The sequence below is a fragment of the Cetorhinus maximus genome, chromosome 3 (genome assembly GCF_964194155.1).
Source record: "Cetorhinus maximus chromosome 3, sCetMax3.hap1.1, whole genome shotgun sequence".
In the NCBI taxonomy this organism is placed as follows: Eukaryota; Metazoa; Chordata; class Chondrichthyes; order Lamniformes; family Cetorhinidae; genus Cetorhinus; species Cetorhinus maximus.
The window spans coordinates 88,705,862-88,733,480 of record NC_135881.1 but is presented as its reverse complement, the minus strand read 5'-3'; the positions used below and the strand labels follow the sequence as shown (position 1 = coordinate 88,733,480).

The 27,619-nt window shown below is 43.3% G+C and overlaps 1 protein-coding gene across 13 annotated transcripts in view; it reads left to right on the top strand.

The window, feature by feature from the left end:
* Positions 1 to 27,619, top strand: part of LOC144678767 (poly(rC)-binding protein 3) — a 532,576-nt gene that overhangs the window by 387,155 nt on the left and 117,802 nt on the right. For 6 of the 13 annotated variants that reach the window (XM_078538654.1, XM_078538652.1, XM_078538647.1 and 3 more), the window contains exons 3-4: positions 10,607 to 10,728; positions 11,269 to 11,343. In XM_078538654.1, coding sequence (XP_078394780.1) covers positions 10,651 to 10,728; positions 11,269 to 11,343 — 153 coding nt within the window. In that variant the 5' untranslated portion in view covers positions 10,607 to 10,650. Of the gene's footprint in view, positions 1 to 10,606; positions 10,729 to 11,268; positions 11,344 to 27,619 lie in introns of those variants that run through there. The other 7 variants (XR_013576176.1, XR_013576177.1, XM_078538655.1 and 4 more) reach the window with 2 other exon arrangements.

Sequence of the window (27,619 nt, the reverse complement as noted above, 5' to 3'; positions counted from 1 at the left end):
TTCCCACCAAGAGGAAACATCCTTTCCATATCCATGCTGTCAAGACCCCTCATGATCTTATATGTTTCAGTCAAGTTGTCTCTAACTCTTCAAAACTCCAGCGGATACAAGCCTAGCCTGTCCAACCTTTCCTCATAAAACAATCCACCCATTACAAGTATTAGTCTAGTAAACCTTCTCTGAATTGCTTCCAATGCATTTACATCCTTCCTTAAATAAAGGAGACCAATACAGTACTCCAGATTTGGTCTCACAAAGCCCTGTATAACTGAAGCATAACCTTCCTACTTTTGTATTCAATTCTCCTCGCAATAAATAATAACATTCTATTAGCTTTCCTAATTACTTGCTGTACCTGCATACTAACCTTTTGAGATTCATGCACCAGGATACCCAGATCCCTCTGCATCTCAGATCTCTGTAATCTCTCACCATTTAGATAATATGCTTCTTTTTTATTCTTCCTGCCAAATTGGACAATTTCTGTATATTGCAGGACCTTAGGGCCAAATATTACAAGCTGCAATCCCACTATTCTCCGAACCCCACAGCATCGGATTTGGGGGGTATTCCAAAGATGTGCTGGGGAATCCCTCTCGGAAGTTCCCAGGTAAGGGTTTGCACAGCAGTTGCCCAGGAGTACACACTTCCTCTGGACAATTGACCTGTGCTGGAAACTATCCAAAAATGCAGTTCAAATCGCAATCTTCTGATGGTTCCAGAGGGTTACACTAGAAGTTGTTCAGAAAAAGTTAGAAGAATTAAAACCTCTTCTAACTTCTGGGTAACTATTGTAAAGACCCAGACTGACCCCAGGGGACTGCCCCCATACTCCCAACCCCCTGAATGGGCTTCCCCCTCCACCCCCCGCCCCCCAACCCCCGGCCCCACGATTACTCACGCCCTACCTCCAACACCCCCCACAACCCAAGCTCTGAACCCCGACCCCTACACCCTCCACCCATGACCTCTGACTCACGACCTCTGACCCCCACCCAACCTCTGACCCCCCACAGCCTCTACCCACATGACCTCCCAACCCCCAACTCTTGACCATCACCACCCACCCCCGACCTCTGAACCCTCCACCCACCGACCTCCAACCCGCCTGACCTCCAATTCCCCCTGCCCTTGTAATACTTTAACCCCCCCCAAACCCATGAACCCCCTGACCCTCCCGATCCCCAGACCTCCTACCCACTGACCCTCTGACCCCCCATGACTCCTGACCTCCGACCCCCCAATCCCCCTGACTTCTGACCCCCCCACACCCTTCACCCCACCCCCACTCCCCAACGTCCCGGACCTCCGACACGCAAGAACCGCCAAACTTCCACTACTCCACTCCCCGACCTCCCATCCAACGACCTCCCGGCCTCTGACGCTGCCACCCCCCAAACTCCTACCCCACCCAAAACTCCAGACCTCTGACCCCCCCCCAAGACCTCCACCCTCCCATCCCACAGGCCTCCAACCCCTCACCCTCCCAAACCTCCAACCTCCCAACCAGACCTCTGCCGGCCCTGCAGACCTCCAACCACCCTCCCACAGCCCCAGGTGAAAGTTAGTAAGAATATTTGCATGTCACATGTTTTTAAGTTTGTCACTTTTCTGTAGCTATTTTGTTGCTCCATGCACTAACTACAGCATAATGTCTCACCATTTGGGTTTCTATTGTCTGCCTCCATTGCCACAGTTAATTTTCTCCTTACGATCCACATTTTCACATTTTCTTCCTTCTTCCAAGGCCAATCCGGAGTGAAGTGGGTACACTTACAAATAGCAGCAGGAAGTGTAAGTGTAAGTACTGAAAAAGGATCTCTGTGATCTGGATCACAGTAGGGCTTTTAAATTAACATTAAATTTTAAATTAAGTTGATTCATTCATTTTACTTTACATAAAGGTAAAAAAATATTCTTAATACATTTGGCACTTACTAAGTTGATACCACCCTGATTTAAAAAAACTAGACATGTGAATATTCTTTGTGAACAAAGTCACAATGTAAAGGCGATTAACCATTTTGCTGCATGGCAACTGCAACGTCTTGGAGCTTGCACTATCATGAGGGTTTTCTTCTTAATCAATAAATATGAGTTAATTAATGATTCTAAAACTTCTTGATTTTATTTCCTCCATATTCATGTCCAATTTATTTGCAACTTGCTATCACAATACAATTGGTTGTGTGAGGGAATACTTTCCACTTGCCTGGATGAGTGCAGCTCCAACAAAACTCTAGAAGCTTGACACCATCCAGGGCAAAGCAGCCCGCTTGATTGGCTTCCCATCCACAAACATTCACTCCTTCCACTACAGACAAACTGTGGCATCAATGTGTACCATCTACAAGAAGCACTGCAGAAATTCGCCAAGGCCTCTTCGACAGCACCTTCCAAACCCACGACCACTACCAATTAGAAGGACAAGGACAACAGACACATGGGAACACCACCACCTGGAAGTTCCCCTCCAAGCCACTCACCATCCTGACTTGAAAATATATCCGTTCCTTCACTGTCGCTGGGTCAAAATCCGAAACTCCTTCCCTAACAGCCCTGCCCCACATGGACTGCAACAGTTCAAGAAGGCAGCGCAACACCACCTTCTCAAGGGCAATTAGGGATGGGCAATAAATGCTGGCCTAGCCAGCGATGCCCATATCCCATAAATGAACAAAAAAAATGTATGTAGCTGTAGCCCCTTGGGGTGTCCAAAATTCTGTTGTGCAGTATATATAAGCCCATTTTATCAAATTTGACACAACTGGCAGGGCAACCTTAGCAAACCATTTTAAAAACAGAGCAAAAGACACAGATCTTACACACAACTGAAATACACAGCTAGCAAATACCATTTGACTATAACCCAGCTAATACAAATTAAATTTCATAATTTTGCACATGTAAAATGCCATACTATATAATAAGTTTTAAGAGTGCTGTTTTTCAGAATTTGTAATATTTTTCCATCAGTTTACTATCAATTGAGTACTCAGTTGGAAGTAACCTTAAGTGAAATCTTCTCTACTACCTTTCATCTGTTTATTCTCATTTCCAAATGAGCGTTGGCTCAAAATCATGGATTTCAAATGTGATGGATTTATAATAAAATAGTGGATTCAGCACTATAAATCAAAAAGGAAACCATACAGATATTTCAGAACAGACATATTACATATCCTGATTTGATGCTGTCTAATACTGTTTTCAGTATTAAGGTTTTGGTGTAAATTAAAAGAATAAAATAATATTCATCAACTTGTTCACTGATGGCTTCAGTAAAGATTCAGTAATCATAAATCATTTTGATGGATTTATTTTTGTTTTCAAATTATTGCAAAACAATCCTACATGTTCATTATGGACCATTGCAGCATTTTTATTTTACTAACTGACAGATAGCAACTATGATTCCTTCTTGACTAATACCATTATGCTTTTTTGGTTCAGCATGAGAAATGTATTTAGCTAAGTGGAAAAATCAATGCTGCATTTTCAGCTTATCTAAAAAAAGCTTTTTTATATTCTGACTGTTCGGCCACAAGCAAAATTCTGCCATTGGAACTTTTACAGAAGAATATTTGAACATAGTATAAGGTTGTTTTATAGGAACACTGTATTTGGAAACTGGAGTAAAACAGTTGTAATAAAGCCCATTCAAAAATGATGGATATTTTATTTGGCTTTTTAGTCAATTGAGAGCTGCAAACAATCAATGTTACAGAAAAGGTGATGTAACTTAATGCATTGGCAAGAGATAATGCTATTAATACACAAAATTACTGTAGCCATTTTTTGAATATTGTGTTGTGTTGAGCAAATGCTCATTTCAGTAACACATCCAGCCAATCATAATACACTACCTTAAAAAAGAATTTAATGAGAGCAAGAACTCCAGTCTGATAATAATTAGTGGATAAACAAAGTTAATGGACATTATATATTACAATACATAATTACTAAGATATGTTGTAATGATTTCATCGTGTGCCCAACAGATCGACATGATGCTTCTTGTGTGTGAAAGTTTGGTGCTTCCCACTTTTTGTGTTCTAGTTTGCTTCTCATTTTCAGCCTGCATCATTGCAGCAATGTAAAAAGGGGAGCCAAAGGTGTAAGTCTCTCCCTGACAGTACACTGCCTTCCATTGGCAAATCTCTACTATGCCTCCTTGTGACAACACATGGAATCTGGGTTCCTTCTAGCCCCAGACTAAACCTTCTGAGGAACTCGAAGGAGGTTCGACCCTCAGACATGCAATATACAGGCCCACCAGTTGTGGACCCACCCTGGAACTCATTAACCAAACTGCCAGCTATGGGTGAATAGAGTCATAGAGTTTTACAGCATGGAAAGAGGCCCTTCGGCCCATCATGTTCCATGCCAGTCATCAAGCCTCTATCTACTCTATTCCTATTTTCCAGCACTTGGCCCATAGCCATGTATGTTATGGCATTTCAAGTGTTCATCTAAGTAATTCTTAAATGTTGTGAGGGTTCCCGCGTCTACCCCCTTTTAGATAGTAATTCCAAATACCCCTCCATCCTCTGGGTGAAAACATTTTTCCTCAAATCCCCTCTAAATGTCCTGCTCCTTACCTTAAATCTATGCCCCCTGGTTATTGACCCCTCATAATTTTGTAGACCTCAATCAGGTCCCCCATCAGCCTTCTCTGCTCTAAGGAAAACAATCCCAGCCTACTTAACCTCTCTTCATAGCTGAAACGCTCCAGCCCAGGCAACATCCTGGTGAATCTCCTCTTCATCCTCTCTAGTGCAATCACAGCCTTCCTATAGTGTTGTGACCAGAGCTGCACACAGTACTCTAGGGGAAAAATTTTTAGCTCATCAGGCAGGCACGCGCCCGACCCAACCCAGAGTAAAATGACGCGCAATGATGTCAGGCAAGCGTCCTGATGTCATCGCACACTCGTGCGATATTTCAGTTGGCGGGCATGCGCCGGAGTTGGCAGCACGCCTGCCGACAGTTATAAAGCCTATTAAGGCCATTAAAAAGTTAATTAAAATAAATTTATTGTTGCCCGTCCAAACTTATGGTTGATAGGGAGGCGAAAATTCCAAGCGGCCTTTGTGCTTTTTAGGAAACCTAACCCACAGGCAGGATGAAGTTTCCTGAAACAAGTGAAAATGAAATAAAAATTTTAAAACTTATTTAATAACATGCCCCTGCTCATGTGTCAGAGTCACATGAGGGGACATGTTTCATTACATTTTTATTTTCTGTATTATTTTTATATATAACCCTTCATCTCCCTGAGGCAGCTCCGTGCCTCAGGGAGATTATGAAGCATGCACTCGCGAGCATGTGTGAAGGTCGAGCTCGCCCACCTCGCACTCCTCCCCCCGCCCGCACAGACAGCGCTGAGTGCCGCTGCTCGTGTTTCACGCTATGCGGGCCTTATTTGGCCCGCCAGTGTGAAATCACCTTCCGGCCCTGATTGCGGGTGGTGGTCAGATTCCCGGCCACCCTCGCCCGCCCCCGCCAAGTCCACCTGATATGGGTGAAATTCTGCCCCAGATGTGGCCTAACTAATGTTTTATACAGCTCAATCATGACCTCCCTGCTCTTGTATTCAATGCCTCGAATAATAGAGGCAAGTATCCTGCTATTTACCACACCACAAATTTTTGTGTCATCTGTGAACTTACTGTTCATACCTCCTACATTCATATCTAGATTATTAATGTACACTACAAACAGCAAGAGACCCAGCACCGAACCCTGTGGCATGCCACTGGACACAGGCTTCCAGTCACAAAAACAACATTCGACCATCATCCTCTGCCTCCTGTCACTAAGCCAATTTTGAGACCTTGTCAAAAGCCTTACTGAAGTCCATGTAGACCACATCAACAGCACTACCCTCATCTACACACCTAGTCACCTCCTCAACAAATTCAATCAAATATGTTAGACATAATCTTCCCCTGACAAAGCCATGCTGACTATCCTTCATTAATCCTTACCTCTCCAAGTGGAGAGTAATTCTGTCCCTCAGAAGTTTTTCAAAAAGTTTCACTCCCACTAATGTTAGACTCACTAGTCTATAGCTCGCTGGTTTATTCCTACCACCCTTTTTGAATAATGGTACCACATTAGCTGCCCTCCAGTCCTCTGGCAACTCTCCTGTGGCTAGAAAGGATTTGAAAATTATTGTCAGGGCCCCTGCAATCTACTCCCTTGCCTCCCACAGCATCTCATCTGGACCTGGAGATTTATCCACTTTTTTAGCCTGCTAAAACTGCTAGTGCCTCCTCCCTCTCAATGCTAATTTGTACATTAGCATGTACTAAGGAGCCCCCCTCCCTACCTTCTATACCTACATTGTCCTTCTCTATAGTGAATACAGATGCAAGGTATTTATTTAAAACCTCATAAAACCTCATCTTCCAGCTCCTCACACAGATTGCCACATTGGTCCCTAACAGGTTATCCTCTTGCCCCTAATAGACTTATAAACACATTTGGATTTCCTTTATTTTACCTGCCAGTGTTATTTCATACCCACTCTTCACTCTCCTAATTTCTTTTTTAAGTAAGCCCCTCCACTGCCACTGACTCCACTGCCTGTGGATATCTCAGGAGAGTTGAATGCTAAGGAAGTAAACACTGACAAAAAAAATCTGGAGTGGAGCCCAAAATGGACCTGATGTCTAAAGGTGTCATCTTTCCACAACTCCTGCAAACAAGTTGGTGCCAAGCATAGTGCTTTGCATTCCTTTGGACTCAACTGGGGAGGTTGGGAAGGGAATCCTGATGTTTGGGCAGCCCAAGGTCTCAATAAATTTTTCTGAATCTGGTACCCTAGAGGGAACACTCCAGTTTCTCTGCAGAGCATTAACTCAACACTGGAGACTACAGTTATGAGTGATAACCCTAACTTGGTAGAAAATATGTGCTATGGGCTGTCTCTGATGATGGGAGGGACCATTGCATTCTACTGGTCAGCTGCCTCCCCACCTCAATCAGGAAGCCCCTAACTAGTAAGGTCCTGACCCGTCACAGTCCACCTGCTTCGATGGGTGTTTGGAGCTTAGGGTCTCTCCTCAACAAGTGGACTAAATCCATCCCACCATGCAACCAGTCATGCCTGCAAGATGGCTGTGATTGACGTGGAACTTGGTATGCTGAACACTGACATAGAATCCCTTCGAGAGACAAGGCTCTCTGTGAACGAAACTCTGAAAGAAAAACATTACATGTTCAGCTGACAGGGGAAGAGTTCAGAGGAAATGCATGAGCAGGATGTAGGCTTCACTATAAGGAACTTGCTGCTCTTGTTAGAACCCCCAGCAAATGATTCAGAACATGTTGGCAGGGAGGTGGTGAACATTGTCAGGGAAGGAGTGTTTTCGGGAGAGGGATGAACATTATTGGGAGGGTTTGAGCATTGTTGGGGGGTGTGAACATTATCAGGAGGGTGGTGAACTATGTCAGGTGGGTGAGCTATATGGGAGGGGGTGAGAAATGTCGGGAGAGGATGAGCATTGCCATGAAGGGCGGGTGAACTATGTCATTGGTGGTGGGAGTGAGGGTGGGTGAGTATTACTGGGTGTGCCATTGCAGGAGTATTATTGGGTTCTGGCCATTCAGTCCCACTGTCATAGGGAATAGTGAAGGAATCCACAATCGGAAGTTTAAACTTCCCATGTAAGTATCGCGCATGTGCATGTGTCATGACTTCCACAGGGTCCCGAGGCACAACAGTGGCTTTAGTTGAGTTGCTCAATGCTCTCCATATTGGAAGATTCAGGCCATTCAGTTTCCCAATTAAAATGCTGGAATTTAAGCCATCAGATAAAAGCTAATTGAACGTAGAATTTTTCTCTTTTTGTTTTAATTTCTTCATTTATATCTGCTAGCTATGCAAAAAATGAAAACCAATTTAAAATACCTAGGTACAGTGGTTCAATTTAATTGAAAACCATTCAACTGTGCTTTTGATTTTTAAAAAAAGTTCCAATAAAATAGCATTATAGGGTATCCATAAAAAAACATAACCAAGGCTACACCATTTTTAACTATATTTGAGACTGCCATAACCAACATATCCTCTACTTTAAAAAAAAGTATGCAGGTGATTTATTTAAATGCGCAGCCCCTTTAAATCTTTTTGCGTAACTGTATTGTAACTTAAAAGGGTCAACTGTGTGTGCCCTGTGCGGAGACATTTGGGTTGTTGCACAGGGAACATTGGCAGAAACCTGCTGTTACGTATCCTAATATTTCTTTTTCGAATAGCAGAACATTGGTTGGTGATAGCTGCTGTTTTTTTGTGTTTAAGCTGTCACATAAAACCTCAAAAAAGACTTAGGTCCCAGGCATTGTCCATCTTAAAACAGTAATGTATAAAAATCAAGAAACTATGTATGATTTGAATAAGGAAATAATTCATATTGCAGCTTCTCAGAATGATTAGATTGTTAAAGTAGTTAGCTGCAGTTCAGTATTAATTTTTGCAGTTGTAAAGACCTGTTCAGCTGATGAAAATCTTTTGGTTTATGTACCTCTAGATAGCCATTACTTCCATTCATTAAAACCAGATGGTGTGGGAAACAAGGAGTGTGCTAGTGAAGCTGAAACTGTCTTGAAATATTGTTGTGAGATTGTTTTGTTGCGAAATTTTTTCCTACATAAATAAGTGGATCCACCTGTACTTCAACTTACATACATAGCACAAAAACAGACTATTCAGCCCAATTAGCTCATGCTGGTATTTATATGCTATGCAAGTCTCCTCCCATCCTATCAACTTCATCTGAGTTTATCAACATTTCTTTCTATTTCTTTTTCTCTCATGCACTTCTCTAGTTTCCTTTTAAAAGCACCTAAGCTATTCAACCACTTCCTTAGTAGTGAGTTCTCTATTTTAATCACTCTCTGAGTAAAGGAATTTCTCATTATTTCCACTTTGAATTTGTTAGTAACTATATTGTATTTATGGCTCCTAGAGTTGGATTCTCCCACAAGTGGAAACATTCTCTCTGCAGCTACCTTGTCCAACTCATTCATAATTTTAAAGCTCTCTATCAGGTCACCTTTGCTTTTCTAAAGAAAAAAGCTCCAACATCTTCAAACTTTCCCAATAACTGTAATCTCTCAGTTCTGCTACTATCCTTGTAAATCTTTTTTGGACTTTCTACAGTATTTCTATATTCTTTTTTGTAATATGGAAACCTGAACTGTGTACCGTACTCTTAAGAGCAATCTGATCTAAACAAGTTTAAAGGTAACTTCATTACTTTTAAATCCTATACCCCCAGAAATAAATACCAGCATTATTATCTATGTTAGAAGGACATTTGCTAATCAATTGCTCATCCTGAAAATTTTCTAATGTATAATTGTGATGTGTTGCATTCTTCTGTAGTTTTAGTCATGACCCCAATTTGGTATCATCAGCATGAAATACATGCCATCCATAACACAAGAAGGTCTATAAATTCCTTCATATAGTTATATTTCATCCATTATCTTTCACATTGCAAGTTAATGCTGTTTATTTCAAACGAAAGTGCAGCCTCGAGTATTCCTTTAAAAGGACAGGATTCTCCTTGTGTTAAAACTGGCAAAGCAGTTTAAGCCTTGGGTCAGGACAACATTTGATTCAGTCTAGTATAAATTTGTGTCTCTTTACTCTGTGTTATCTGGACCTAGTAAGGTCCTGATTATTCTACATGTCACCATGAATTAAGTCATTTTGTGAAAGGATGTCATGGCGAGGACACAGAAATGATCCTGGGGCACATTCACATTTCCATAGCAGTTAAACACATGGCTGCATTAAGCCATGTATTGAATGCAACAAGCTGCAGAAATGTAATTAAATTGTGTTGCTGTTGTATCAGAGCATGTGGTTTTTGGATTGAGGGTGGTATAATTCTAGTTGTAACAGAATGGAAGGTGCAGCTGTTGGAAGTTATTGTTAATGCTTGACTAAGGACACCTATGCACTGTGCAATAGCAATGTGCTAAAATGTGCCAAAGGATGTTCAGCACTCATTAGAGAATTGTCTGAAAGGTTCATATTTTCCATTCGCCTTTTACAACAGAAATGGAAGGGCAGTTCTTGCGATAATCTATTCTAGGCTTGTAGTAATTCACTAAGCACATCTGTTCAGTCAGCTTGACAAAACAGACATGGCAACTAAGGATAGTTTCTGCCATAATGAAAATGCTTCTTCACTAATAGTAATGAACTAATGCATTATATTATCAATCAGGGAGAATGAAGACCAAGCATCATTTATTGTCTTTGATTATTGCATTTTCTGGCAGGGTATCACAAAACAGGAATATTGAAAAATAAACTATTTCTGTTTTTTTCCAGTAAATGCAAAAATTATTTCTTATGGCTCAGATTTTTCCACAGCGTGATTGTTGTCAAATTCCTATGTAGATTTCTTCTGAAATGTTTTCTATGAAAATTTTAATACTTCCACAAGACTGCAAAGCATAACAACTTTTTTCAGTCAAAAGGGGCATGCAGTATGTGGAAGTTTATAACTAACTTATTTAAATTCAAAAAGTATATAAATATTTGCAGAAGCTGTAATCTTTGAAATTGTTTTTCTTCCTGCAGGATTCCAATATTTCTGTGTGAAAACAGTGTCTCCAAACTTCAGAATGAATAAATCAGATTCCAAAGTGACTGAAGGGGGACTGAATGTCACTCTTACAATTCGCCTACTTATGCATGGAAAGGTATTGTGTCATCAACAACAAATAACTACATAAGGCTGCATGTTATTAGTTATTGATTTTGAAGTAATTAAGGTTGTGCTCCTAGCAAAGAGACATTGTCGAACTAAGGCTATCTATTTAAAATCGTCTGATTCCAATTGTTGAATATTTGGTCAGGGAAATTATTTTAACACAAGTCTAATTTTGTGCATAACACAAAACACAGTAAGTTTCTCAGCAGAATTTTTCCCGGATCGTCAAGGAGTTTATTCAGTAAGTAGTTGAGCCATGAAAAGGCGGAAGGTACCACATTTGATCTCTGATCTCAGCTAGTGCAACAATTGGGGCACTGTGATTGCATCAGTGCCCTGTGTTAGGAAATCAGGAGAAAATCAATCACGGTTTTCCCTTCTGCAAATAGGAATTACATTTACTGTTTGCTAGGCCTGTGGCACTGTTCCTTTATCGACTGAATATTTATATATGGATACTAGTGCCTCATGTCATTAGTCTCATTTTCTTTTCTCTTTCTTCCGCTGTTATTTTTTAATATCCTCACAGGAGAAGATCTCCTTTAGAAAGCCCTTCGCACAGATGGTCTGGGTCTCTTTAACTTCCTGCTGCTCTGTGATGGAGGTATTGTTACTGGTCAAGCCATGTCATTTCTTTCCCTGTCATCCCCAAAATGATGTGTTCCATGACACAATATTCTATCTAGCAATGCAGGTGACAGCCAATATAATTTGCTCTCAGCTGTGCAAGTTCAAGTGACAGGCATCTCAAGGACTTGAGCCCATAACCATCTTATTTTGAAACAGATGGCCCACAAAATATTTAGAAGTGCTCTTTCTGTTTTATTGTCTCTTCTCCATCAGTTGTTCAAAGTTGAAAAATTCACAGGGTGGGGGATGGTTAGCTGGTTTTGAGCACCAATTATTTCAGTCTGAAAGCAGCAAATGTACCTTCATGCAAAGAGCGATGGACGAAAAAGAACAAGCTTGCAGCTTTTGATAAATATACAAAACCGAGGAAACCATTATGCCAAAGCAAACAAACTTAAAAAAAGCATCACAAAGTTGAAGCTCAGCTAAGTGATTGCAATATAAACAGGCAGTGCCTTTAACTCAGGTTCAATTTTCTTTATAGTGGATCAACAGGTCCATAATTTAATGTTTAATGCTGTGAATCATCCTCATAAACCCATGGGATTTTCTAGAGGAAGGAGTGCGAATGAGGATTTCCCAAGCAGATCTTAAAATTTGCACACTAAAAATATGTAATTTGAACAGAGATTTCTTTGAAGAGGTTCCTTTTGTACAAACCTGAGCTTCCATTTTAGTGTTTGATTGGATAAAATACTGTAACAGGTATCCCACAGCCAGACTCATTTCGTACATGCATCCGAAAATAATGCTGAATGCCAGAAATGCTGAAACATTTTGGGTGTTCACTCCCTATGTTGTTGGACAAAGAGACCGGAGTCCCCTGCCACAGCATGGTCCAATGTGGTACAAGTGAAAATGGGCTCAGGAGCTTCTGCACAAGCTGTGAGCTACGGTCATTAGGGTCCTGTTTTCCATGCTGTTCCATAACAGAAATGGTGTTCCTGAGAAGCACTCCAATCACATAGTGCCTGTTGAGAGCAAATACCAAAAATAAGGCTGTATTGCATGGAACAAAATAGATTCCCATCCACCCTTTCCATCAATATCCGTGTTTCGTAGCCACATCTGATGCCTGATGCTTCTTCCGCAATACCAGAAAATCATTCTGCACACAGCGAGGAGACAGCAGCCCTTCAATTGCTTTTGGTCATTGCTATTCTGGCCCTGTAAATCCTGTGGCATCAGAAGCAATGCACCTGCAGGGCTAGAAAATTATGCAAGTAAACTGACCCATCTCTAACACACCACCACATCTCTTGACTCCTCCACTGTTGCTAAATTATCATTCTGTTTATCCCACATCCAGTATTGTATGAGCATAAATTTCCTTCAATTAAATATTGGGAAGACTGAAGCCATTGTTTTCAGTTCCCAATCCATTCCCTAGCTACCAACTCTATTCACCCCTCTGACTAAAGTCTGAGATTAAGCCAGTCAGATTGCAACTTTGGTATCTTGTTCAATCCCGGGATGAGGTTCTGACCACGTTTTCATGCTATCACCAAGACAGCCTATTTCCACCTCCATAACATTGCTCAACTTAGCCCCATCTCAGCTCACTGGCTGTTGAAATTCTAATCCGTACCTTCATTACCTCAAGACTCGACCATTCTAACGCACTCCTGGCTGCTCTTCCACATTCTACCTTCTGTAAAGTTGAGGTAATCTGAAACTCTGCTGCCCGTGCCTTAACTGCAGCAATTTCTGTTCCCTATTACCCTGTGCTCACTGACATACATTGGTGCCCTGTCAAGAAACATCTTGATTTTAAAATTCTCAACATTGTTTTCAAATCCCTCCATGGCCTCACCCCTCCATTTCTTTGTAATCTCCTCCACAATCCTTCGAGATATCTGCACTTCTCTCATTCTGGCCTCTTGTGCATTCCCAATTATAACTGCTCCATGCCTTCAGTTGCCTAGGCTACAAGCTCTGGAATTCCCTCCCTAAACCTCCCTGCCTCTCTACCTAATTTTCCTCCTTTAAGATACTCCTTAAAACATACCTCTTCGACCAAACTTTTGGTCATCTGACCTAATATCTCCTATGTGGCTCAGTGTCCTACTTTGTTTATAATGCTCCTGTGAAGTGCCTTGGGATGTTTCATTACTTTAAAGGTGTTATATAAATATAAGTTGTTGTTAGCCTTGTTGTTTTTGATCTTGTTTTATGCATTGAGTTTAGATCATTTATCCACTGGTGCATTCAGCACTGGCAGATTCCACTCTGCTAATAGCTGAGTTAAGTTTACATAAAATAACAAAAACAAAAGTCGTGAAAGACTGAATTTAATATGAGTTAATATATGCTGGTAGCTCACTTGCCACAGAATTAAACAGCATTATATCTGGTAATAATATCATAGTTCTACCACCCATGCAAATAAAGACTGAACTGAGCACCAAAAAATAAAAGGTTATTTATCCATCAAGCTGTGCTTTGATTGACAGCAAATCTATCAAAATGTCTATCAAAATCTATCAGAATAACCGAAGATAGAATCCCTCTATTCAAATTAAGCTTTTCCAGGCTGTGATCACTAGCTGCTATTAAGCTGCTTTTGTATTGAATTTAGTGGCATACAGGAGTTGTTGCCTCTCACTGTGCAGACTTCATATAGCTGACAGAGCAACATCAAATAAAGTCACTAGATTTGCTAAGGCAGGCAACCATGAACTCCCAGTCAGGGGCTAGAAGCAGTGCACTCAACATATTGCTATTTATTTTCCTTGGAATCTAAGAAACAAATCCTTGTGTTTATTGAACCAATCTCCCTTATTGCAGTGCCAGTAATGGAGCATACATATGCAGTGAAGCTTGCTAAACCAAGCTTAAATTGGTATTTTGTTGAGTGTTTAGGCCTCTACTGAATGAGAATATGGCCAGAATTTTACGTTGAATGAGCGGGTGCACGCCCAGCCTGAAATTGTGTGAAATAGTGTGAGGAGACATTGAGTATGCATCCTAACATCTTCGCACTAGCACGCAACATTATGGTCGGCGAGTGCACGCGTGACATGGAAGCACGCCTGTTGACAGTTAATCAGCCACTTAAGGCAATTAAAAGTGCAATTGAAGGCAATTTTACACTGCCCGTTCAATTTTACGCTTGCTGCATGGGCAACACGGCTGTCGGCTAACTCATTTTTTTGCTTTTCTCACCCAAGGGTGGGATAAAAGGGGAGCGGAGCATTGCCTGTGTGAGTTGTTATGAGTTTAGGTGAAAGTTTGCCACTGCTTGTTTGCTGAGATTTCAGACTTTTTCCTGTGGTTTCTTCTGAAGTTTTTGCTTTGTTAGCTTTGTTTTGAGGACCCTTTTGTTTTGTGAACTCTCTTGGAGCATTTCTATAAATGCAGCATTAAGTGCACAGGACAGTGCCATCTGCATTTCAGCAGGTGGGGATTGTGTACTCGCTGGGGGGACCTCCTCTGAGAAGGAAGAGAGGGGCAGAAGGGAGAGGAGGCCAGGTGTCCGCAGGCAGCTTTGCTGGGGCAGACCTGTGGGAGGAGAGGTGCAGTTACAGGGGGTGCAGGGCAGCAGGGAGAGCAAGGTGGAAGGCACCGCAGAAGATGCCGCAATCCTGTTGTCAGAGCGTACAGGCAGCAATCCAGCTGCCTCAGCATGTCTGAGGTCCAGTGCCGCAGGAGGCTTTGCGTCTCTAGGGACACTGTGACATCAATATGCCAGACGATTGGGCCGGAGACCGCCTCCAACTGCGTGGGTGAGCACACAATGCCAGTGGCTCTAAAGGTCACAGTAGTCCTCAATTTTTTCGCATCTGGATATTTCCAGGGGTCAGTGGGGGATCTGTGTGGAGTGTTCCAATCAGATGCCTACAGTTGCCCCAAGTTGGTCACTGATGCTCTCTTCAGATGGGCCATGGCCTTCATTTATTACCAGATGGACAAGGCCAACCAAGCTGAGTCAGCCAGAGGCTTTGCAGAAATTGCTGGATTGAGTCGCATCTAGAGTGCCATAGTTTGCACTTGTGTAGCCATCAAGGTGCCAGCGGATCAGCCATGTGCCTTCATGAACAGAAAGGGCTTCCACTCCATGAACGTGCAGATAGTGTGTGACCACAAGGCACAGATACTCCAAGTCTATGCTAGGTACCCTGGAGGCTCCCATTGTGCAACACTTCCAGGTGCCAAGGCTGTTCAAGGCTCCACCTTGGCTGGATGGTTGGCTGCTTGAAAAGGTGGCTCATGACACCACTCCGGCAACCAAGGACAAAGTCAGAAGAGAGGCACAATAGGAGTCATGCCTCTACAAGGGTGCTAGTTGAGAGGACCACTGGGCTGCTGAAGATGAGATTCTGGCTGAACCGATCAGGGGATGCACTGCAATATCCTTCAGAGCGCATATTGCTTATAGCCATTGCCTGCTGCGCTCTGCACAATCTAGCACTGGCAAGGTGGGATCCACTGGAGGAACCTTCAGTGAGGCAGGGACGTCAGGGAGGCCTTGATTCTATGCATCTTCAGCAAGGATGCCAAGCCATGGCTTCAATCTCATGGCTAGGGTGCCGCTTTCCTATCACATATTTCTGAGGAAGCAATCCTATGACCCTGATGTCGCTTCACAATCTCTGTAATAAAGTTTGCCACCCCTACTGTCTATCATAAGGCACTAATGAGGCCTACGTATATGGAAAACATGAAGGGCAGTCAGGGCACTGAAACAAAACTAGATTTATATCTTTTCCAGAGTTGCAGAAAAGGAACATAACATAATTTTGTTGCGACTGTTACACAAAAATGATACAAAACACTGATGAAATGAAAGAATGTCACCTGTGAAAACCCTATCCTGTGCTCAGGATGCCCTAAACTTACATTTGCAAGTGCTGCGTCTTGATGCCCCCCTTGCTGGCTGTGACATTGGAAACAGATTATTGACTTTGCTTTCGTGTTGGTCCTGATGACCTTGGCAGTCGTCCTCTGGCCAGCCACTGGCAGAGGGCAGGAGGAGCTACCACCCTTGTCCGGATTGCGGTGAGATGAGCCCACAGAGACGACAGCAGCTCATGCACCAGCGTGAAGCACATCTGGACCTCTCTGCTCACCATTGATGGTTGGGCACCTAGCAGAGAGACCTCCTGAGGTCACTGCCGAAGTTTGGGCTTGCAGGTCCAAGCGCCACCCAGGCACCCCTGATTCTGTTCCTGGAGCTGTCTCTCCATAAGCGTCACCACTCTCTTAATGAAATGCTCAGTGCTCAGGGTCAACACAGTGCTCAAGCTCCTCATGGACTCCTCCATGACAGAGACCATGCATGCAGACCCTCAGGGATCTCCGCCAGATTATCATGTGCATCCTGTTGGATATCCAGCATCTGCAGCCTGATGGACAACTCCAGAGGCTCATCATCTGCCTGGTCTCCAGCAGTCCTCCAAAGTGAGCGCCCTGGGTACCCTCTGCCTCTGCCAGCTCCTCATGACGGTGCGCCGTGCCCTCCCCACAGTGAACTACCATCTGAGCTGACAAACTAATGTCCACTGCTGTGCTTTCATCTGCCCTGGTGCCTGGTAGCAAGAGAAGGTGAGATGCTGGTGGATCTGTCTGAGGCTCCTCCTCAAGTGTCAAGGGAAAGTCCTCGGTGTCCTGGCAGCCTCTGAAGGATGGCTCGTCTGAGGGAGGGAGACAATATATTAGATTTATCAATCATCACATAGTCAATGTACATGCTAGGTGGGCAGGTGAGACTATGGGCAACTGCATCATCATGGCATCGTGATTACTGGATCATTGGGTCTCTTGCTTGTGTTATGACCGATGTAGTTGGTAAAGCTGAGTTATTTAAAAATTCCAGAGGGAAACTTTAAACAGCTGTCATAACCTATAAGTTTAAGTGCTATGCCTGAGATGTGAGTCTAAATGCAGGAATCAGACCACCAGTTCTCAAGGTTTTACATTAAGCTAAATGAAACATTTTATTAATTTACATAGGTTAAAATATATATATACATACGGCTACAAATTACCACTGTCATAACTTTTAACAAATTCCCAAACTAATCTCCATTAAGGCAACAGCAACCCATAGACTTAACCAGACACCAGGCAAAGCATTTTCACCTTACAAATTCAAAATAAGGTTCTTTTCACTTTGGCTCCTGTGGAGATGGTTGAAGGCTTACAGCTGCCTTTTGATCTCACATTGCCTCTGTTCTCCACACCCGAAAACTGCTGAAGTTATACCTACAACCGCCCATTGAATATAAGTTCTCATTTTATCACCGACCTCTGAACTAAACCTCTTTAACAATAAAACGTCTTTCATAGTACCAATTTTATTAGTAATATAAACATATTGCTTGGTATCTGCCAGTTAGGTATCAGTTTTCACCCCACTTCTTGAATGCTCTTTTCAAAAAATGCAAATATACCCTATCTCTCTTACATATCAAAATTAAAACATATCAAAACACCCAGACTAGCTGGTTTTAATCCAATTAAGACACAACCACAGACTAAGCCTCTATTTTAAAAGAAAATTATTTTCCAATAAATACAATGATAGCTTCATGACACTTATTTGAGATGAGCGACCCTACATTGTTTGCATTCTCTGCCAGTCTTGCATCTGCCCACTGGGCTCTGACCTTCCTCCGACGCACTTGCGTCTCTGCGACCCTAGCTCTAGGGCGTCCATCTCAAATTTGGTCAATATGAGCAGGTTGGCTACCCCACCACCCATTCGTCTGCACTCCACAGCATTATGGCTTCTCTTCTCCTGTTCAGAACAAAGTGCATTAATTAGTCCACCCTCTACCTTCAACACCATACCAGCCTCACTACCCACCACCCCATCTCACTCCCCCAGAGGATCAGGTCGAGGAGCCATCAAGTTTGCACATCCCACCCTTCTATGCCCCTAAGACTAGCGGCCACATCTCCTCGCCTTAGCCGGCACAGGTACCTGTGCCTTTTGTCACTTTTATGCTTACACCCCTGAGCGCCACGAAGGACGGCCACTCTTCACGACATCTCAAAACAGTACCATGCCAGCTTGGTACTTACCCTTACCAAGTGCAGAAAATCATTAAACCGTTTGCAGCTCTGGATTCAGGAGCGACGCACTACGTCATGCCTGCTGATCTGGGTTGCCACCTCTGACTAGGCCTTCTTTGTCTGATGTGGTGGCTTCCTCTTGCCATCCTGCAGCATCAGAATTTCCCACCTGGCACTCACTGCCTCCACTAGAGTGCACAGGCATCTGAGAACCGAGGGGCAGAGTGCCCACCGACATTGCCTTCCCACCTTGCATGCCCAGCAGGTGCTGAGGCCATAACTCATGCAAATTTCAAAAGTCTCTCCAAGACAGCACCCTGAAATTCCTCAAAACCTCCTGGCAGCTTTCAGGGAGCTGCCCCTGCTGATTTTAAATGCCCTGCTGGGTCCCCCTTGTACATGGCACCTGCCAGGCACCCGACCCTGCTTCCAGCACATCACCAATGTCCAGGCGTGTTTCACGCTGGCCAGCCCTTAATTGGCCAGCTAGCATGAAATCGTGTTTGGGGTCTGATTGCAGCTGGAAGCAGAAATCATGGCTGCTTTCGGGTACCCAGATCAAGTGCAGTCGACAAGCGCAAATTTCAGGCCTATGTTTTTGCGTCTTGAAAACCTGATTTCACCTGTCATTAATGTTCTTTATTTTCAAGCTTGGTAATGAAAAGGACGTCGGGCTGTGCCCAATACTGTATACACCAATGCAAAAATAATATGATCTCATTGGATAACACAAAGCCAACTTATTTCTGCCACCAAGATAAAGGAACCCAACCTAGTCACGTAAATGCAGGGAGTCAACTCACTGAACCAACCCTAAACAAGCAGCTGTACAAAAACAGCTATGGCTCTGAATCAAAGGCATATTGTCTTTGGAATAGTTGCACCTAATTGCCTGCTGAGATAACCATTGGCTGAAAAGTTCTGCAGGCTGTGTTCCTGGCAGTTACACCAGATCGCATCCGCCTTTGCCCTCCTTCACTATACTTGACAACTTTCTCAAAGAAGTCATAGTTGTCTCTCCAAACATGATGGGCAGAACCATCCCAGATTTGTACTAAGTGCAGTAGCAGGCGGGAAAAAGAACATTTTATCCATCGGCTGCAATGTCAGCTTTTTATGCTGTTATCACCCCAATCCCACCTCATTAATCATGCATTCCCGGGAACCCACCCATTTTGCTGGTGGTGGGCTTTCATTTGCGTGCCATGCCATCACCTCACTACTTCCTTACGCCTGGTGCCATTTTTAAACTGCAGCTGTGCACACACCTCTCAGTGTTTCCAGCCCAGGACTGCTGCACAGAAAACATGGCCCTGAAAGGTGAGAAGACTGAAGATTCAGTGATGCTTCCCTGGAATGCCTTTTGGATGCCATGGAGACCCACCGTGATTTCCTCTGCCCCTGCTCTGGCTGCAGGAAGTCTAGCAACCTCACCACTCTAGCTTGGTAGGCGATGGCTTTGGTGATCAGTGCCAATCGTGCACAGAAGAGGTTGGCCACCCGGTGCAGAAAGAGGATGAATGATCTCATCTATGCCACCAGGGTAAGGCGTGGGGGAATGATTCTGGCGAGCTGGGGTTATAATGATATGCAGATGTATTATAATGATGTTCCCGATGACCGATGGTCGGAAATGTGGTCCACCATTGATGGGGGAGTGAATGATTGCAAACTGGCTTCACAACATCATGAAACTGATTTTTGGCCTCCCCACCATATTGTCCGCTCACGCTGCTAAACATGCTCACCGCCAACGAGCACAGAAAATTCCGCCCGATGGATTCCCTGGTTTCCACAAATGTTCAGAGCACGGCTACACAAGTTCTAGGCCATTTATGTTTAGTCAGACCAACGTGTAATATAATGTACAGTTTTGGACTATACTATAGGAAGGAGGCTCAGCAATAGAGAGAGCACAATGGACATTCGTTCAGGATGTTGCTTTGTATGACAAAATGGAAATACGAAGAAAGCCTTGAAAAGTCAGGTCTGTTTTTGTTAAAGCAGATGAGACCCTTCGGATCCAGAGGAAACGTTTATTTGTTCCAAGATATAATTTGCACCAAATTTACAACCAAAAATAAAATAGTTATTGTGCAGATCAGTAATTTATCAATTCATTGATTGTGTGCTTGTATCACCTATTCTACAGGAAATAACATATATAATGGCATTGGTAGGCTTCTCTTTCCTGAGAAAAATGCAGCACTCCTGAAAATATTCTGTTAGTGTTTTTTGTTGTTGTATTCAGACAAAAATATTTCCTTTTTAATTCTTTAATTGGGATGTGGGTGTCGCTGGCTAGGCCAGCACCTTTATTGCCCATCCCTAATTGTCCTTGAGAAGGGGGCGATGAGCTGCCTTCTTGAGCCGCTGCAATTCATGTAGTGTAGGTGTACCCACAATGCTGTTAGGGAGAGAGTTCCAGGATTTTGACCCAATGACAGTGAAGGAACAGTGATATAGTTGCAAGTCAGGATGGTATGTGGCTTGGAGGGGAACATGCAAGTGGTGGTGTTCCCATGCTGCCCTTATTGCAAATTGATGGAGCTGTGGGCTGACAAGTCTTCGGATCTTGAAAGAGGTGGCTAATAAGGTAGTAGTTGCATTGACGTTAATTTTCCAAAAATTACTAGATTATGGAAAGGTTCCATCAAACTGGAAAGTAGCAAATATAACCCCTCTACTTAAGAAGGGAGGGTGGCAGAAAACAGGAAACTATGGGCCAGTTAGCTTGACATCTGTCGTAGGGAAGGTGTTAGCATCGATATTTAAGGAGGTTATAGCTGGGCATTTAGAAAAACTCAAGGTAATTGGGAAGAGTCAGCATGGTTTTGTAAAAGGGAAATCATATTTAACTAAATTATTAGAGTTCTTTGAAGGAGTAACATGCACTATGGACAAAGGGGAGCCTGTAGACATGCTGTACTTGGATTTCCAGTGGGCATTTGATAAGGTGCCACATCAAAGGTTATTGTGGAAAATAAAAGCTCATGGTGCAGGGGGTTACATATTAGCATGGATAGAAGATTGGTTGACTGGCAGTAAAAGAGAGCATGCAGTCTCGCAGAGATCTGTGCTGGGCCTCAACTTTTTACCATTTGTATCAATGACTTAGCTAAGGGGAGTAAAGGTAGCTAAATCTGCAGATGACACAAAGATAGATAGGAAAGTATGTTGTGAACAGGACATAAGGAGGTTACAGATGGATATAGGTAGGTTGAGTGAGTGGGCAAAAATCTGGAGTATAATGTGGGAAAATATGAAGTTGTTCGCTTTGGCAGGAAGAATAAAAAAGAGTATTACTTAGACAGAGAATGACTTAAACAGAGCTGAACAGAGGCAGTCGTAAGTTAGGAGTGGCATAAATACAGCCTGGGAATCGGAGCATGGCCTTTCCTACCTGGGACCTGAACAGAGGCAGTCGGGAGTTGGGAACGGCACCTCAGCTGCTGAAGAAACTAAGTTATAAAAAAAACAACTGTGTTGGAGTAAAAACCAACTGGCAGATGGAGGACAATGTGGGAAAATGTGAAGTTGTTCACTTTGGCAGGAAGAATAAAAAATCAGTGTATTACCTAAATGGAGAATGCCTGCAAAATTCTGAGGTGCAGAGGGATCTGGGTGTTCTAGTGCATGAGTCACAAAAAGTTAGAATGCAGGTACAGCAAGTAATTAAGAAGGCTAATGGAATGCTATCCTTCATTATGAGAGGAATTGAACATAAAAGTAATGATGTTACGCTTCAGTTATACAGGACATTGGTGAGACCACATCTTGAAAACTGTGTGCAGCTTTGGTCTCCTCATTTAACGAAAGATGTTAATGCATTACAGATGGTTCAGAGGAGGCTTACTAGATTGATACCTTGAATGAGTGGGTTGTCTTATGAGGAAAGGTTAAATAGATTGGGCTTGTTTCTACTAGAGTTTAGAAGAGTGAGGGGTGACTTGATTGAGGTATATAAGATCCTGAACGATCTTGACAAGGTGGACGTGGAAATTATGTTTCCTCTTGTGGGCGAGTCCAGAACTAGGGGGCAATGTTTTAAAATTCAGGGTCACCCTTTTAGGACAGAGATGAGGAGAATTTTTTTCTCTCAGAGGGTTGTGAAACTTTGGAACTCTCCCTCAGAAGGCAGTGGAAGCGAGGTCATTGAATATCTTTAAGATGGAGGTAGATAGATTCTTGTTAGGCAAGTGAATGAAAGGTTATCGGGGGAGATGAGAATGTGGAATTAGTAATACAAATAGATCAGCCATAATCTTGCTGAATGGCAGAGCAGGCTTGACAGGCTGAATGGTCTACTTCTGCTTCTATTTCGTATGTTCGTATGACTGCAGAATTCTGAGGTGCAGAGGGATCTAGGTGTTCTAGTGCATGAGTCACAAAAAGTTAGTATGCAGGTACAGCAAGTAATTAAGGAGGCTAATGGAACGCTATCCTTTATTACGACAGGAATTGAACATAAAAGTAAGGATGTCATACAGAGCATTAGTGAGACCACATCTTGAATACTGTGTGCAGTTTTGGCCTTCTTATTTAAGGAAGGATGTAAATGTGTTGGAGGTGGTTCAGAGGAGGTTTACTAGATTGATATCTGGAATGAGCAGGTTGTCTTATAAGTAAAGATTGGACAGAGTGGTCTTGTTTCCACTGGAGTTTAGAAGAGTGAGGGGTGACTTGATTTAAGTATATAAGATCCTGAATAGTCTTGACAAGGTGGACGTGGAAATGATGTTTCCTCTTGTGGGTGAGCCCAGAACTGTTTTAAAATTAGCTGTTGCCCTTTTAGGACAGAGGTGAGGAAGATTTTTGTCTTTCAGAGGGTTGTGCGACTTTGGAATTCTCTGCCCTCAGAAGGTGGTGGAAGCGGGATCATTGAATATCTTTAATGCAGAGGTAGATAGATTCTTGTTAGGCAAGGGAATTAAAGGTTATCAGGGGTAGATGGGAATGTGGAATTTGAAATGCAAGCAGATCAACCGTGATTTTATTGAATGGCAGAGCAGGCTCAAGGGAATGGCCTACTTCTGCTCCATTTCACATGTTCGTATGCTCCAGTCTTCTTTAGATTCAGGTGGTGCTAGAGGACTGGAGAATTGCAAATGTTACACCCTTGTTCAAAAAAGGGTGTAAGGATTAGCCCAGTAACTACAGGCCTCTAGGTTTAACTTTAATGGTGGAGAAATTTCTGGAAACAACAATTCAGGGCAAAATTAATAGTCACTTGGCCAAATGTGTGTTAATTAAGGGAAGTTAGGATATGTTAAGGGCAAATTCTGTTCAACTATCTTGCTGAATTTTTTTGATGAGTAACAGAGAGGGTTGACAAGGATAATGCTGTTGATGTGGTGTACATGGACTTTCAAAAGGCATTTAATGAAGTGCTGCACAATATCCTTGAGAACAAAGTTAACACTCATGGAGTAAAAGTGACAGTAGCAACATGGATACGAAATTGGCTGAGTGACAGGAAACAGAGAAATGGTTAGTGGAGTAGTGGTTTTTCAGACTGGAGGAAGGATTGTAGTCAAATTCCCCTGGGGTTGGTGTTAGGACCCTTGCTGTTCCTAACTATGTATTAATGACCGAGACCTTGGTATACGAGGCACAATTTCAAAATTTGGAGATGATACAAAACTTGGAAGCATTGTGACCTGTGAGGAAGTAGAACTTCAAAAGGACATAGGCAGATTGATTGAATGGGCAGACAAGTGGCAGATGAAATTCAATGCAGAGAAGTGTGAAATTATTTATTTTGGCAGGAAAAAGCAGAAGGACAATGTAAAATAAAGGGCCCAATTCTAAAGGGGGTATAGGAACAGAGGGACCTGGGTGTATGTGTGCATATGTCATGGAAGGTGGCAGGACAGGTTATGAGAGTGGGTAATAAAGCATACAGCCTCCTTAGGTTTTATTAATAGGGCCATTGGAAAAGCAAGGGAGCTATGTTAAACTTCTATGCATCTCTGGTTTGGCCTCAACTGGAGAATTGCGTCCAGTTTTTGGTGCCACACTTTAGGAAAGGTATGAAGGTATCGGAAAGAGTGCAGAATTGATTCACGAGAATGGTTCCAGGGAAGAGGAACTTCAATTACATAGATATATTGGAGAAGTTAGGACTGTTTTACTTGGAGAAGAGAAGGCTGAGAGGAGATTTGATAGAGGTATACAGATCATGAAGATAGGGAAAAACTGTTCCCATTGTTGGAAGGATTGAGAACAAGAAGGCACAGATTTAAAGTAATTGGCAAAAGAAGCAATGGAGTCAAGAGAAACCTTTTCATGCAGTGAGTGTTTGGGCTCTGGAATGGACAGGACAAATGGCCTCCTTCTGTGCTGTAATAATTTTGTGATTCTATGTTCTGACTTAGGGATTCTGCTGATAGCGGGATCAAGCTCCTCACAGAATTGCTCTTTTGCCTCTGTAGTGGGGCACAGCATTACAGCATAGATACTTATGTGAACTGGCCCTGTTTGATTGAAAGGCAGATGGAAAGAACATATTCTGACCCATTTGTGGGGGTTCTATCATCAAAAGTAGCGAGTTCCTTACAGTGAAGTCTACAACTTGTTCACACGTTTTCTCTGAATTCTTCCCCTGCATGATCTACATGTTATGTTTTTCTTTCAGTGATCCACTCTTGGTGAGCCTGTTCTCTTGTAGGGAGACTAACTTATTGTTCAGCCTATCAAGTTCCATGTCAATCACAGCTGCCTTATGCGCGTTATTGACCAGCCGCAAGCTGTCCGTCAGTCCAGTGCGCATGGACCTTGCCAATCAAAGAGTTGTCATCTTCTTTCTTTTCATTTGTTTCATTTGTTTGCCTGGTGCGATGGATTCCATCTACTTGTTGAAGAGCAACTCTAAGCTCCAAGTACTATTGAAGAAGATGGACCATGGCAGCTCAGCACCTTATTGGTGGGCAGCTGCCCGGTGGGACACAAGCGTTCTTCCTGCTATTGGAGACAACCTGTGGCACCAGTTCTCTACTCCAATTGAGTTGGGTTTAACATAACTTACTTGAACTGCTGTCTCCTATGTTGTGTTAACGCTTTGCAGTAACACTGGAATGTGTTCTCCAGGGTGCAAGCCTGGGCAAAATTAATGGAGATCCTGGGATCCCTGAAAGTTAGGATCTCCTTCTCAACCTCCTTGGTTGAGTACAAAGGAAAGGAAAGCAAAGCACTATGTTTAGCACTAGCTTGGTAGTAGGAGTTGCTGGAGAGACGACATATTTAGACGTCAGTCCACCTTTGGACTCCACTCCAGAGATTTTTGTCAGAATTTGGTCCCTTAGCCTTCCACTTTCTCAAGGGACTGGAGCTGTTCATCCGTAGCTGGGAGTTTGAATCATGAGTGCCTGGGGTGTCCACATACTAGTGGGCCTGCACACTGCATGTCTGGGAGCCATACTTCCTCCCAGTTCTTCTGTAGCTCGAGGGATGCAGTTTACGTGTGTTGCCACATAGAGGCATAGGTGAGATCATGCCAATGGAGAGACTGTGTGCTGACAGGGCCTTACATATTTGGTTCTCTTTTTCACATTGCTGCTAACCTGTGGTGTAGGCTGAAAATGAGAAACAAATTAGCACCCAAAAGTGGAAAGCATGCTAATTCTCTTCACCCACACACTCAATGCATCACACTGACCTGTTGGGCAGACTAATTGCATTTTTAAAAATTCATTCATGGGATGTGGGCTTTGCTGGCTGGGCCAGCATTTATTGCCCATCCTTAGCTGTCCTTGAGAAGGTGGTGATGAGCTGCCTTCTTGAACTGCTGCAGCCCATGTGGTATAGGTACACCCACAGTGCTGTTAGGAAGGGAGATCCAGGATTTTGACCCAGCGAAAGTGAAGGAACGGCGATATATTTCCAAGTCAGGATGGTGAGTGACTTGGGGGTAACTTCCAGGTGGTGGCGTTCCCTTCTATCTGCTGCCCTTGTCCTTCTAGGTGGTTGTGGTCGTGGGTTTGGAAGGTGCTGTCTAAGGAGCCTTGGTGAATTCCTGCAGTGCATCTTGTAGGTGCACACTGCTGCCACTGTGCGTCCGTGGTAGAGGGAGTGAATGTTTGTGGATGTGGTGCCAATCAAACAGACTGCCTTGTCCTGGATGGTGCCCAAGTTCTTCAGTGTTGTAAGAGCTGCACTCATCCAGGCAAGTGGGGAGTATTCCGTAATATTCCTGACTTGTGCCTTGTAAATGGTGGACAGGTTTTGGGAAGTCAGGAGGTGAGTTACATGTCGCACAATTCCTAGCCTCTGACCTGCTCTTGTAGCCACAGTAGTTATATGGCTATTCCAGTTCAGTTTCTGGTTAATGGTAACCCCCAGGATGTTGATAGTGGGGGATTCAGTGATGGTAATGCCATTGAACATCAAGGGGCGATGGTTGGATTCTCTCTTATTGGAGATGGTCATTGCCTGACACTTGTGTGGCGCAAATGTTACTTGCCACTTGTCAGTACAAGCCTGGATATTGTTGCATTTGGACATGGACTGCTTCAGTATCTGGGGAGTCGCGAAAAGTGCTGAACATTGTGTAATCATCAGCGATCATCCCCCCTCATGAACTTATGATGGAAAGAAGGTAATTGATGAAGCAGCTGAAGATGGTTGGGCCTAAGACACTACCCTGAGGAACTCCTGCAGTGATGTCCTGGAGCTGAGATGACTGACCACCAAAAAACCACAACCAGCTTCCTTTGTGCTAGGTATGACTTCAACCAGCGGAGGTTTTTCCCCTATGATTTCCATTGACTCCAGTTTTGCTAGGGCTCCTTGATGCCACACTCGGTCAAATGCTGCCTTGATGTCAAGGGCAGTCACTCTCACCTGACTTCTAGAATTCAGCTCTTTTGTCCATGTTTGAACCAAGGCTGTAACGAGGTCAGGAGCTGAGTGGCCCTGGCGGAACCCAAACTGAGCATCAGTGAGCAGGTTACTGCTAAGCAAGTGCTGCCTGATAGCACTATTGATGACCCTTTCCATTACTTTACTGATGATCGAAAGTAGACTGATGGGGCGGTTATTGGCCAGGCTGGATTTGTCCTGCTTTTTGTGTACAGGACATACCTGGGCAATTTTCCACTGGGTAAATGCCAGTGTTGTAGCTGTACTGGAACAGCTTGGCTAGGGGCGCGTCATGTTCTGGAGCATAAGTCTTCAGTACTAATACCGTAATGTTGTCAGGGCCCATGGCCTTTGCAGTGTCTAGTACCTTCAGC